The sequence below is a fragment of the Pantherophis guttatus genome, chromosome 3 (assembly GCF_059756535.1).
Source record: "Pantherophis guttatus breed Tessera chromosome 3, ASM5975653v1, whole genome shotgun sequence".
Classification (NCBI taxonomy): Eukaryota; Metazoa; Chordata; class Lepidosauria; order Squamata; family Colubridae; genus Pantherophis; species Pantherophis guttatus.
The window spans coordinates 3626309-3640961 of NC_142065.1; the positions used below are offsets into that span (position 1 = coordinate 3626309).

The window sequence follows — 14653 nt, forward strand, 5'->3', positions numbered from 1 at the left end:
ACTGGGGGGGACATGATAGAAGTCTTCCAATATCTCAGGGGCTGCCCCAAAGAAGAGGGAGTCAAGCTAATCTCCAAAGCATCTGAGGGCAGGAGAAGAAGCAATGGATGGAAACTAATCAAGGAGAGAACCAACCTGGAATTAAGGAGAAATTTCCTGACAGTGAGAACAATGAACCAGTGGAACAACTTGCCACCAGAAGTTCTGGGTGCTCCATCACTGGAGGTTTTTAAGAAGAGACTGGACAGTCACTTGTCTGAAATGGCATAGGGTTTCCTGCTTGAGCAGGGGGTTGGACTAGAAGACCTCCAAGGCCCCTTCCAGCTCTCTTCTGATTGATTAAAAATCAGGACGGCCTTTTAAGTTAAGTTCCTGGAGGCGTTACTCAGCCCAACAAATCGAGGAGTAAGCTGTAAGCAGAATGATGCGGATCCAGGCCAGAATGAGGGAATTTTCTGCTGAACGAAAAATAATTCTGTGTACAGGTAACTCCTCAACTTACGACCACAACGGGACGCAAAATTCCCCATGCTAAACAAGGCAGTTGTTAAGTGAGCGGCGGCCGAGTTTACCGTGCCTGTTAAGCGAGTCCTTGCCGTTGTGAAGCGAATCACATGGTTGTTAAGCGAATCCAGCTTCCTCCCATCGATTTTGCTTGTCGGATGCTGTCTGATCCCTCAACCCGTCATAAATGTGAGCCAGTTGCCAAGCCGACGGATTTTGATCATGAGGCCACGGGGAGCCACACAAGTCGTAAGTGTGAAAAAACGGTCGTAAGTCACTTTTTCCAGTGCTGTCGTCACTTTGAATGGTCACTAAGCGAACTGTTGCAACCCGAGGACTCCCTGTAACAGGGTTGGAAGGGCCCTCAGAGGTCTTCTAGTCCAACCCCCTGCTTAAGAAGGAAACCTTATACCGGGACAGTCCAATCCTGTCCCCTTTTAAGATCACTGTAACAATTGCAGTACTGGACAGGTACTCCTGCACTTATAACCATTCACTTAGTGACCGTTTGAAGTTACAATGGCGTTGGAAAAAATGGACTTATGGCCGTTTATTGGTTGTGCAATCTTTTTCTTGAAAACCTCCAGGGATGCAGCACCAGGGGTGAAATGCTCCCGGTTTGGACCGGATCACCCGATCCGGTAGCGATGGCGGCGGGTGGTTCGGAGAACCAGTAGCAAAAATCCCTGTGCCCCCCCCACCATACCCAGCTGAGCTGCGCAATCATCAGAGGCTTTTTTTTTTTACTTTTAAAAGCATTTTTTCTAGAACCGATGAAAAAACGTTTTTAAAAGTAAAAAAAAAAAAAAAGCCTCTGATGATGCCTAGCTCAGCTGGGATCGTCAGAGGCTTTTCGAAGCATTTTTTTCTGCAACCTCTTGGCCGAAGAGGTGGTACAAAAAATGCTTTGAAAAGTCTCTGACGATCCCAGCTGAGTTGCCTGATCGCCAGAGAGGCTTTTCAAAGCTTTAGAAAAAATGCTTTGGAAAGTTTAAAAAAAAAAGCCTCTGATGATCGCGCGGCTCAGCTGGGATCATCAGAGGCTTTTCGAAGCATTTTTTTCTGCAACCTCTTGGCTGGAGAGGTGGTAAAAAAAATGCTTATAAAAGCCTCTGACGATCCCAGCTGAGTTGCCTGATCGTCAGAGAGGCTTTTCAAAGCATTAGAAAAAATGCTTTGAAAAGTTAAAAAAAAAAAAAGTTGGCCACGCCCATCCAGTCACATTACCCCCCCCCCCCAACCAAGCCACGCCCACAGAACCGGTAGTAACAGATTTTATGTTTCACCCCTGTGCAGCACCCACAACCTGCCCCCCCTGTGCCCCATTTTGGGCTTAGTAGGCCTCCCTGCAGTCTCCTGGGAGCCAAAAAGGGGTGCGGGGGGGCACTGTACCCCCCCCCGCCCTGTTTTGGGCTTAATAGGCCTCCCTGCACTTACCTGGGTGCCAAAATGGGGTGCGCGGGGACTTCTGGAAGGGGTGGGGAGGGTGGAGGGAGGGGAGGGGGGGAGGGCCAGCCAGCAATTTAACAACTTAACAACAAATTTAACAATTTGTTAACAATTTAACAACAAAAACCCACTTTTTCCAGCAAGCCGGGCTGGTTTAGGAAGAAATTTTTAAATTTTTTAAATGTTTTAATTGGTTTGTGGTTTTTTTAAATTTTTGGGCCAAATTTATATATATATTTTAATTGTTTTTAATATTTGTATTTCATGTTTTTAATTCTGGCTGTGCACCGCCCTGAGTCCTCAGGGAGAAGGGCGGTATATAAATTGAAAAATAAAATAAAATAAAAATAAAATAAAACCAGCAAAGCCAACGGGGAAGACAAGATTCACTTTGTGACCGTGTGACTAATTTAACAACTGCAGTACTCACTTAACAACGGTGGCAAGCAAGGGGGTAGAATAGGGCAAGGCTTGCTTAACAACGGTCTCGTTCAGCAAGATACATTTTGGGCTCAGTTGTGGTCGTAAATCCAGCACTACCTGTAGGAGGTTTTTTTTACCTGGAGCAGGGGGCTGGACTAGAAGACCTCCGAGGTTCCCTTCCAGCCCTAGGATTCTACTTTTTTATGTTTTAGAGCATTTTCACGTGGCATCTGCACACCCCTTAAAGCATGTCCCAGATCTGTGGGTCTCCCCAAAGCTGTGGGGAGAGATCTTTTAAATTGCTTTATACCAGGGATGAAATGCTCCTGGTTCGGACCGGATCGCCCGATCCGGTAGCGATGGCGGTGGGTGGTTCAGAAAACCAGTAGCAAAAATCTCTGCCCCCGCCCCCATGCCCAGCTGAGCTACGCGATCATCAGAGGCTTTTTTTTTTTTACTTTTAAAAGCATTTTTTCTAACACTTCTTCGGCCGAAGAGGTTGTAGAAAAAATGCTTTTAAAAGTAAAAAAAAAAAAAAAAGCCTCTGATGATTGTGCGGCTCAGCTGGGATCGTCAGAGGCTTTTCAAAGCATTTTTTCTACCACCTCTAGAGGTTATAAAAAAAATGCTTTTAAAAGCCTCTGACGATCCCAGCTGAGTTGCCTTGCCTGATCGTCAGAGGCTTTTTGTTTTCTTTTAAAAGCAAAAAAAAAAAATGCTTTAAAAAGAGAACAAAAGCCTCTGACGATCAGGCAACTCAGCTGGGATCGTCGGAGGCTTTTAAAAGCACTTTTTTAAAGAAAAAAATGCTTTTAAAAGAAAAAAAAAATGGCCACGCCCACCCAGTCACATTACCCCCCACCAAGCCACGCCCACAGAACCGGTAGTGACAAATTTTACTTTTCGCCATTGCTTTATACCTTATAAAACCAGAGACGATGGGCTTAATGGAAAAAAATTTGGAAAAAAAAATTTGGGGGGGGGAACTTTGATGCTTTGACGGCAGATTACTTTATGCTGAAAAATGGAAGGACATTTCGACCTTGAGAATGGACGAAAGGCTGCAAAAATGGATGGAAAAATTAGCAGAGATGGCTAAATTGATTGCTTTGATCAAGGGAGAAACCCCCCCCCCCTACACACACAAATATCTTTGTTTCTACTTGGAAACCGCTTCTGGACTTTGTGCTCGAGGTAGGGGGAAAAAAATGCAACTTTGATTTCGGGCTTTACTGATCAGATAGACACGGAGTTAGGGAAATGGCTAGTTTACACTACTGTGTAAAAATAAAAAGCTGTGGTTTGATGCAGGGGTGAAATCTACTTAACTGCCCTACCGGTTCGGAAGTGCACGCGCCTGGACCCTCTGGGCATGCGCAGAGGGTAAAAAACAGGTCACTTCCTGGTTAAAACCAGGAAGTAACAACATCTGGGTGGGTGGGCGGCGCTACCAGTTCTCCGAACCACCCGCTGCCGCTGCTACCGATTCGGCCGAACCGGTCTGAACCGGTAGCATTTCACCCTGGTTTGATGTTCTTATCTTATTCTACGGCAGGGGTGTTGAACTCTATTTCATTGAGGGTCGCATCATGGTTGTGTTTGACCTTGGGGGCGTGGGGGCGTGGCTGGGTTAGGCATGGCCAGGGTGGGCGTGGCCATCTTGCCATCACTCGTGTCGGGGGGGGGCATCTGTGGTGGCCAAGAGCTAAGGCAGGACTTCAGGACCTCAGACCCTCCCTCACTGTCATTATAATCTCCTTCCTTCCTTCCTTCCTTCCTTCCTTCCTTCCTTCCTTCCTTCCTTCCTTCCTTCCTTCCTTCTTCCCTCTTCATTCTCCTTTCTTCTCCCTTCCCCTTTTCTTTTTTCCTTCCTTGCTCTCTTCCCATCTTCCCTTCTTTTTCTTTTTCTTTCCTCTTTCCCTTCTTTCCTCCCTTACTCTCATTATAATCTCCTTCCTTCCTTCCTTCCTTCTTCCCTCTCCTTTCTTCTCCCTTCCCCTTTTCTTATTTTTCCTTCCTTGCTCTCTTCCCATCTTCCCTTCTTTTTCTTTTTCTTTCCTCTTTCCCTTCTTTCCTCCCTTACTCTCATTATAATCTCCTTCCTTCCTTCCTTCCTTCTTTCTTCCTTCTTCCCTCTTCATTCTTTCTTCTCCCTTCCCCTTTTCTTATTTTTCCTTCCTTGCTCTCTTCCCATCTTCCCTTCTTTTTCTTTTTCTTTCCTCTTTCCCTTCTTTCCTCCCTTACTCTCATTATAATCTCCTTCCTTCCTTCCTTCCTTCCGTTCCTTCCTTCCTTCTTCCTTTTCCTTTCTTCTCCCTTCCCCTCTTTCCTTCTTTTTCCTTCCTTGCTCCCTTCCCATCTTCCCTTCTTTTTCTCTATCTTTCCTCTTTCCCTTTCTCCTTTCCTCTCCCTTCTTGCATGCTCAAATGCAAAAGGGGAAACATTTCTCCTTCTGTTTTGGTTTTTAACAGAATTACAGAATTGGAAGGGACCTTGGAGGTCTTCTAGTCCAACCCCCTGCTCAAATGGGAGATCTGAGGTCATTTAATTTGTTTTGCTAGCCCCCTGCCAGTGAAAATGGAACGTGGGGGGGGGAGCACGCAGCCCTCCACTGCAGGGCAGTTCTTTGCTGTTTCCAGGGTGGGGCCTCAGGTCAGATCTAAGCCCCCCGTGGGCCAGATCCAAAACTCACTGAACGAATTTTTTTCACTTAGCAACATGAATCCTGGGCTCCATTGTGGTCGTAAGTCGAGGACTACCTGTATGAATCCGGGTGCCAATTTTGATCACGGGGCCAGGGGACGCTAAAGCAATTGTAAGCATGAAAAATGGCCATCAGTTAATTTTACGGCACCGTCGTAACTTTGAACGGTCACTAAACGAATGGTTGTAAGTCAAGGACTACCTGCATTTATGGAAGATGACCGAGTCTAGTAAATTTAGCAGTATCATGGGCTGAAATCAATGCAAACTGTTGTGTGGGATTATCATCCCGCTGTCTCCATATGCAGAGAAATGGATCAATACAATGACCATGTTTTGCAGGTTGTGCGAACACAACCACAGTGCAGGGGTGAAATGCTCCCGGTTCAGACCGGATCACCCGATCCGGTAGCGATGGCGGTGGGTGGTTGGGAGAACCGGTAGCAAAAATCCCTGCCCCCCGCCCCCATGCCCAGCTGAGCCGCATAATCATCAGAGGCTTTTTTTTTACTTTTAAAAGCATTTTTTTCTACAACTTCTTCGGCCGAAAAAATGCTTTTAAAAGTAAAAAAAAAAAGCCTCTGATGATCGTGTGGCTTAGCTGGGATCATCAAAGGCTTTTAAAAGAAAAAAACCCTTTTTTTCTTTTAAAAGCCTCTGACGATCCCAGCTGAGTTGCCTGATTGGCAGAGGCTTTTTTTCTTTTAAATGCCTCTTAACAATCAGGCAACTCAGCTTGGATTGTCAGAGGCATTTAAAAGAAAAAAAGCCTCTGCCGATCAGGCAACTCAGCTGGGATCGTCAGAGGCATTTAAAAGAAAAAAAGCCTCTGCCGATCAGGCAACTCAGCTTGGATCGTCAGAGGCATTTAAAAGAAAAAAAGCCTCTGCCGATCAGGCAACTCAGCTGGGATCGTCAGAGGCATTTAAAAGAAAAAAAGCCTCTGCCGATCAGGCAACTCAGCTGGGATCGTCAGAGGCATTTAAAAGAAAAAAAGCCTCTGCCGATCAGGCAACTCAGCTGGGATCGTCAGAGGCATTTAAAAGAAAAAAAGCCTCTGCCGATCAGGCAACTCAGCTGGGATCGTCAGAGCCTTTTGAAAGCATTTTTTCGCCGAAGAGGTTGTAGAAAAAATGGTTTTAAAAGTAAAAAAAAAAAAAAATTGGCCACGCCCACCCCATCACATTACCCACCCACCACACCAAGCCACGCCCACAGAACCGGTAGTCACAAATTTTAGATTTCACCACTACCACAGTGTCATTTGGGAAAGAGCTGAACGGTTGTGTAGAAAGATAGCCAGGCATTAAACAATCTCCGCAATTACCTTTTTCTGGAGCAGAACAAGTGGTAAAAATTCATCACTTTCGCTCTTTCCAGGTGTCCGCAGGATACCTGGGAGCGGATGTGACTCTTCTCATCCCATCAAAACATTCTCTCTATAAATGAGTGGACTAACTTTTATTCTTGGGCATAAACCCCCCCAGACAATTTGATCCCTCGGCAGAAATTTCCCTAACAGAAATTAGCCTCACACGTGGGGCCAAGCCAAGCTTGGCTTCCTCCGTGCAAACTCACGCACACCACACAAACAAGCTCGCCGTATAAGAGTTTAGTGTGATGAGTGAACCTTGTCATCATGTGCCTTGCTCCCAGCGAAAGGGATCTTAAGAGAGTTCGCGTTCTCTCACAAGAAGGGTCCCTATCTAAGCCATTTTGCTTTTGCTCACGGACGGCTGTAAATAGGGGACTTTTGCTAGCTTGGATGAAATGGCAGCCACAGGATTTAAGACAGACAGTGTGATATTTGTTTTGCCCATTTCCCGCCCCTCCCCCCTCCCCACTTCAAACGGATGTGGAGTTTAATCCCTACCTAGTCAGTTTCTCTACTCCCTTGATCGTTTGTTCTACACGTTACAAGCAAACAATGGAAATCCAAAGGAGGCACATTTTCCTAGGCCAGTACTACGATAACGGTCCATGTCCAGGCCTTGATGTACTGAAGAGTTGCATCAACATTCTTGCCTACCGGATGGGCAGAAGTCACAACCAGTGTGGGGGCACACAGTACGCTGGAGCCTGCTCCATAGTTAGCCTCTCCAGTTTTACAAAGACAGGGTTAGCATCGCTGAGGAGAGCAGCCCACCACTGGAACCCACTCCCGCCGATCAACCAGGATAGCAGCGTTCAAGTTTGCCAAAAGTGAACATAGTGCAAAGCTAAACAACAACAAACTTAAGGGCTTCTTTGACCCTCCCCTCCCCCCCCAGGAGGGGACGGCAGGTTGCTCCACGTGAGGTATATCTCTGCCTTCTCTTGATCTTCATTCCCGGGAGCATTTTCCGAAACGCGGAGAGCAGAGCATGCTCAGAGCAAACGGTTCAGAAAGTCTCATGAATGTGACGGGGGCGAGCGACGCATCCACAGGCACCCTTGCGCGCCGCCCTCACGATTCAACACATTTCACAACATTCTTGGAGGTGAAGGGAATGACGCCCGAGTCCTCTTGCACAAACATTTCTCAAGAGGAGGGCTGGCATCAACGGGGCATGGGGAACCCCTGACTACATTTCCTCTCGCGTGTGTTGCTCCGACGTTGCGTTCCCCGGTATCCCTCGAAAACGGTGCAGCGTCATGTTGCAACGTGTATCTGCAGGAAGGTACCTCCTCTGAGGCAAGGTTCGCCAAAGGGTTAGCCTCGGAAGAGGCGACGTGATAGTAGACAATCTCTGAACAAAGTGCTGAGTGTGCTTTTCCCCCCCCCTTTCTCCTACGGTACGTCAAGTAGCTCTAGTAGACGGAGGACTGGGGGAAGAGTGAAATCCGAACAGTGGACGTGATGTGGAGGCTGGCCTACAGTTTGCATTACAAAACGGCAGATCTTCGTAGGAAGGGTCATTCTAATTTTATGCAAAATACAAAGGGGATTGGGTGTGTACTCTTTTCACTAGAAACACCAGGGTAGTTTGACTAAGGACAGTATTTGTACCAAAAGGGCAGGTGATGGTAAAGGATATGGAACAAGCTTATAAATGTAGTGATTCACAAACCCTGTGTCTATTATTGAATTGGGGTCAACTAGAAAGTATTGGGGTTCATATTATTCTAGCAAGCCTGCCCCCCGCCCCTAAATATCCAGGTCAAAGATTTGGGGTCCTGCAAGACTTCTGCACCATCTTAGATACCATTATACGAAGAGAATATGTGTGGCTCGGGGTTGAACCAGAGTGTCCTTGGTGGTCTTTTGAGCTTGGTGGTTTCCTTGGAGGCGTTTCATGACTCTAACAGGTAACATGATCAGAAGAGAGTGGGGTTTGCGGGGAGAAGGAGGAGGAAGAGGAGGAGGTTTCATGATCCGGTAACTTCATTAGTGCTGGAAGGTTTGTGAAGAGGAGGACTGTGTGTGTGTGGGGGGGTCCTTGGTGTTCTCTGAGCTTGGTTGTTTTCTTGCAGACGTTTGATGAACCCAACTCGGTAACATCATCCGTGCTAGAAGGGAGTGGGGTTTGTTCTCTGTTGTATCTCTTTTAGATCGGCGATACCCAACCTTTCTGGATTCCCCAGACTGGCAGTGGCGACGGCGGTTGTGGTGAGGACAGACAGGGGATGGTTTTGTGTGCGTGCTCGCCGCTTTCACAAATGGAGCTTCACACGTTTGCACACTCGCCCATTGCTTGCGCAGCCCAGTTCACAACGAGCTACAGACTGGGTCCAGACTGTGGACCGGGGGTTAGGGATCTCTGTCTTAGATAACAAGAAACGAGGGAAAGAAGCCACCAGTTTGCAAAGAGGCAGAAGATGAAGTCAGGACTCTGGAAATTTGTGGGCGGGTAGAAAAAGGAACCAGTGGAATTTGGGGAGCTGCTGTCGCAAACATCTTTTCAACATGGCCTCTGCCTCCTCTCTGCAAATCAGACACCGTCCTTCTTCTACTGCACTGTTTTTCAAAGTTGGCAACTGGAAGATGGGTGGACTTCAACTCCCAGAATTCCCCAGTCAGCCATGCTGCAAGACAGGTTCCTGTAGGGTGAAGAACAGAGATGGACCTGGACTTAAAGCAGGATGAGAAATGGTTTAGGGAAGGTGAGGTAGACTCAGGGCTGGTTAGAGGATGAAACCTGAAAAAAAGCAGGAAAAAGAGAGAAGAGGGAGGCCGCGACAATGGAGTAACGTTTTCTGCATCACTCAAAAACATTCAGATGTTAAGAGGAGGGAGAAGTGAGTCAGCCAATCACGGAGGAAACGCGACACACGTTTCCTAGAGCAAAAACTGAGTTTTCAAGAGCAGCATCCCTGAAAGGAGATGGTTTCTCAGCAAGGAGAAGACGGTTTTTATCCTGTCCACGCTGCGCCAGGGTCACCACAGCGATGGCTTCTTCTCCCAAGCTATTTGCATAAATCAAGATCCAGCACATAAGGATGCCAGTTAAGTCGCCCGCCTGTGCGCTAAATAAATCAGGTAACAGGGAAAGAGAAATTCAAGTGTGCGTATACGGGATTTACAATCGTGGTCCCCTAAACCCTGCTGGCTCTGAGGGCAACAAAGCAGATGTGCGTGCACATGACAGAGCTGGTCGGGCGGGGAAGAAGGAAGAAGTTATGGCTGAGAGCAGGAGCTGTTTATGTTGGTGACCGACCGGCAGCTGATCTTCCGGATCGAGTGCAGGGCAACGGTGCAACAGCCCCTTAGAAGAGAGCTGATGTTGTAAATGGGCTGCCCCTGCCTCCTCTGCGAACGGCACAGCCAGGCGACTGTAGGCACAGCTGGCACGACCACCGCCAAGAGATCCACAAGGAAGTGGCGGCTCCAGTAAGTTTTGGGCTCGACTAAGGCTTCTGCCTCTGTGGTGTCCTCTCCTGGCTCGGTTGCCTCATCTTCAGGGGTACAGACGATGCTCACGGATGGGCTGGCGCTGCACGGCTGATGCACAGCTGGGTTTTGCGAGGCCGGATGGCCATCAGGCTTCTCGGTGGGTTCTCCGGCATTGATCACGACAGCTGAGAAGGGTTCGGGGGCCGTCCTGTCCGTGGGATTCGAGCAGTTGGGGACACCACTCTCTAAACTGGTGGGCTCGGTCACCTCCTCTATCTCAGAGGGCCACTCTGAGGTGGGACTGGCGACGCTGCCCGCTTGAGACTTCATGACTTTCTCCAAGATGGTGTCGAGATCTGGCTGGTAATGTCCAAAATCTGTCTGGATGGCTTGTTCCTGCATGCAGGTAGCTTGTACGGCGGCTTCCACGCTCTGCTGAGATCCCATCAGTTTCTCGTATGTGGAGCTGGTGGGCATCTGGGACCCCAAGGTGTAGGAGGTGTGCAGGGACGAGGCGTCGTCGGGGCCACACTCCACACCTGAGGACAGGAGGCTGCTGTGGTCCAGCAAATCTGTCCGGCTCAAGGAGTTCTCTGCAGCCACAAAGCCACTATCGGCTCCGTCGTCCACCGAGATGGTTTGAGAGCCGCCGATGTTCCTGTCCGTCGCTCCCTGGTCACTCAACTTGGTGTACGTGGAACTGCGGGTGAGCGAGCGTGCGGGGGACCCCCCGGCTGACTCGGCATGCCCTTCCTCTTTGACCGTCCCGTTCTGCGCAACCTCCATGCTGTGCAGCAGCGTTTCCAGCTTCTTGTTCTGAATGTTGATGTCCACGAAGTACTTCTGGAGGCCTTTGTCTTTCTCGATCAGGTTATTCTTGACGGTGTCGATGACCTGCTTGAGCTGCTTAATCTCCTTCCGGGCTTCTTTGAGGGCCAGCTGAGCCTCCACTCGGTGACATTCCTCCTCAATCCAGTCTTCCTGCATCCTTGAGAGTTGGGTCTTCAGGTCTTCAATCTCGCCATCCCTGCGGTGGACAGACAAGCAGATGGTCATGGGCTGATTACAATTACCATACTGGACGCCAAAGCACATTATTAGGGTTGGGTTAAATACTACATATAGGGCAGCGCCGATGTCTTTGCTTGTTTTCTGTAACCCCTCTCTGCACTTACTGGAGAGTATAACTCACACAGTGCTGAACAGAGCTTTTGGTAGGCAGAGGATAATATTTCAGAGACCCCATTTGATACACAAGTAGTCCTTGACTTACAACCACAGGGTGTCAACTTGCAAAGCATCTGTCAGCACTTCAAGCTGCATTTACTCTAGTGCTGACATAAGAAGGAGAAGCAGAGGCATCTGGAAAGGGATGTTTGACTTTTCACCTACTTATTTTCCCTGGAGATAATATCCCCTAGGAGATGGGATGGGAGGGGGGAAATTCATTTGAGCTGGAGCAGTAGATTAGGGGTAGAGTGACTTGGAAGATGGCCAATGAGTGCAGAGGAGTGGGGAAAGCAAAGGGAGGGTTTTGGGTCAGGAAGTCAGTGTTGGCTACGATGGAGTCGGAGTTAGAATGGCGTGCTTAATAAATGGGAGTTTTTCATCAAAGACTTTGTTTGAAATGCAATTTATTTGAGACAACCTCGAAACCTGACAGAATCCCTGGCCTGCTCTCGAGTTGCCTTAGGCAGGGGGGGGATGGGGAAATGAACTTTGCAGCTGCAGCGAGGCAGCACGTCAGTCAAAACAAAAGCACATTCCAGCCATATCTCTGTCAAGGCTGTCTCCGCGGTTACCCACAGTGGCTGGAGGGGAGTGATTTCCACAAACCAGGAAATTGCTTCGTTGGAGAATGACACACCTTGGGGGGAGAGGGGAAACAGGATCAGAGCCGTAACGTAAATTAAGTGGGGTCAGAGTTGGCTTCACTTCGAACATGCTGATGTGACGCTCCTAATAAATAACTGGATTTCTTTTGATTCATGGCTCAAGGGGCTCATGATTTAGTTAGGGCATCGGTGGGAACCCTGACATAGGGATTAACACCAGGCAACCAAAGAGAAAACAATATCCTAATCAGGGAACGACCAAAGGGAAAACCGTACCTCCCTGCCAACACTGGCAGGGAAAGCTACTGTATATAAACAGGAAGCAAACTCCACACTTACTCCCACTGATGATGTTCCCTAGCTGGGTCATGAAACGTCTCCAAGAAAACAACCAAGCTCAGAAAGAACCAATGCCCCACAGTCCTCCTCCTTCTCCTCCTCTTCCTCCTCTCTATTCCCCGACTCTGCAAACCCTATTCCCAGCTAGCTCTGTTGAGCAAACTCCACACTTACTCCCGCTGATGAAGTTACCTAGTTGGGTCATGAAACGTCTGCAAGAAAACCACCAAGCTCAGAGAGCACCGAGGACCCCATAGTCCCCTTCCTCCTCCTCCTTGCAAACCCCACTCCCTTCTAGCACTGATGATGCTATATAGTTGGGTCATGAAACGTTTGCAAGAAAACCACCAAGCTCAGAGAGCACCGAGGACCCCATAGTCCCCTTCCTCCTCCTCCTTGCAAACCCCACTCCCTTCTAGCACTGATGATGTTCCCTAGTTGGGTCATGAAACGTCTCCAAGAAAACCACCAAGCTCAGAGAGCACCGAGGACCCCACAGTTCGACCCTGAGCTACAGAGATTCTCTTCTATTGGCAAACACTGTGAGTCCATCCTCCGGGATTAGTTGCAGGACAATCCAGCTGATGTTGTTGAAGGAGTTGCTAAGTTCGCTAGCCCAAGGGCTGGTTCTCACAGCATGCTGTACCCCAAGTAGTTCATCGCCTACTCCTTGGTGGTATGGGAGGCAGCAATAACGTCTCAAGGAACCACGAGTGACACAAGATCTCCTGCTGGATTAGGCAAGGAGGAAACCCCCATTTCTCTGCCCCGGAGGCTCACCTGTCCTGCAGCCTCTCGTGGGTGTCCCTCAGCCTGGCCCGCAGGTGCCGGATGCAGACCTCTTTCTGCTGGAGGGGGGTGAGGTATTGCTCAGGAGTTGGGGGCTTGATCCCATGGTTGTCACTACACAGGAGGTACTTCACGGGGCGCCTGAAAAGGGAGGAAGACACAATTAATGACTTTCCTTCCTTCCTTTTTTTTCCACTTCTTTCCTTCCTTCTTTTGTTCTCTCTCTCTCTCTCTCCCGTCCTTCCTCCCTTTCTTTCCCTCCCTCCCACTCTTCTTTCTTTCTTTCTTTCTTTCTTTCTTTCTTTCTTTCTTTCTTTCTTTCTTTCTTTCTTTCTTTCTCTTTTTTCCTGACTTTTTTCTCTTTCTCTCCCCCTTCCTTTCTTTCCCTCCCTCTCTTCCTTCTTTCCTCCCTCCCTCCCTCCCTTTCTCTTTTTTCTCTCTCCTCCTTCCTTCCTCCGTCACTCCGTCTCTCCCTTTTCTTTCTATCCCCTTTCCTTCCTTCCTTCCTTCCTTCCTTCCTCACATCTCTCCTTCCTTCCTTCCTTCCTCCCTTCTTCCCACCTTCCTTTCTTTCTCTTTTTCTCTCTCCCCCTTCCTTCCTCCGTCTCTCCGTCTCTCCCTTTTCTTTCTATCCCGTTTCCTTCCTTCCTTCCTCACATCTCTCCTTCCTTCCTTCCTCCCTCCCTCCCTTCTTCCCACCTTCCTTTCTTTCTCTTTTTCTCTCTCCCCCTTCCTTCCTCCATCTCTCCCTCTCCCCCTTTTCTTTCTATCCCCTTTTCTTCCTTCCTCACATCTCTCCTTCCTTCCTTCCTCCCTCCCTCCCTTCTTCCCACCTTCCTTTCTTTCTCCCTCCCTCTCTCCCACCTCCCTCCCTCCCTTTCTTTCTCTCTTTTTTCTCTCTCCCCCTTCCTTCCTCTGTCTCTCCCTCTCTCCCTTTTCTTTCTATCCCCTTTTCTTCCTTCCTTCCTCACATTTCTCCTTCCTTCCTTCCTTCCTTCTTCCCATCTGTCCTTCCTTCCTTTCTCACATCTCTCTTTCCTTCCTTCCTTCCTCACATCTCTCCTTCCTTCCTTCCTCCCTCCCTCCCTTCCTCATATCTCCCCTCCCTCCCTCCCTCCCTCCCTCCTTCCTTCCTTCCTTCCTTCCTTCCTTCCTTCCTTCCTTCCTTCTTGCCTGCCTGCCTGCCTGCCTGCCCTCCTTCCCTTTGAATCCTATAAAACTCTGCGAGGATGGTTACCCACTTTTGCGCATGTGTTCACACAACTGGGTGACCCTGCTGTCCCTCCCTCCAGCACACCTGCCAGACTCAGGTGTGCTTGGTTCAAAAGGTGCTTCCTTTTCTTCCAGGTTTTGCAAGAGATGGGGAAAGCCACCATCCTGCTCTTCTCCTTGCTCTAGTCTAGAGTGATTGATGAAGCAACATACAGGAGACGAAGGACGTGGAAGGGACGGTGGGGTTGGAGAAGACTGGATGGACCTTTAGAAGGAAGACAGGACTTTATCCTCACAACACAGAAGGCACATGTCTAGTAGGGACTAGCCAGACTCCGAATTTTATTGCCTCTTCCCCACATTCATGGCCATTCCCCAGAACCAGCCTTCTTCTCACCACGGAGTGAGGTGGACCTCTACAAGGGGAGAGCTGCTTCTGTGGTGGCTTCCCATCCAGGTAGTCCTTCTCCAGATGAGCTGGCTAACTTTATTTCTGCACCCAATGAAGGCCGTTTCATCTTTTTCCAGGGTTTTCAATGGATTTTTATTGCTTTTGTACAGGTAGACTTCCACTTGCAACAATTCA

At 48.7% G+C, this 14653-nt stretch overlaps 1 protein-coding gene across 3 annotated transcripts in view; it reads right to left on the reverse strand.

Annotated features, from left to right (window-relative positions):
• Positions 1–6525: 6525 nt before the first annotated feature.
• SNPH (syntaphilin) overlaps positions 6526–14653 on the reverse strand; it is a 45604-nt gene continuing 37476 nt past the window's right edge. For all 3 annotated transcript variants that reach the window (XM_087888973.1, XM_087888972.1, XM_087888971.1), the window contains 2 exons: positions 12847–12996; positions 6526–10919 (listed from right to left, as the gene is read on the reverse strand). In XM_087888973.1, the coding sequence (XP_087745099.1) occupies positions 9677–10919; positions 12847–12996 (1393 nt within the window). In that variant the 3' untranslated portion in view covers positions 6526–9676. The remainder of the gene's footprint in view (positions 10920–12846; positions 12997–14653) is intronic.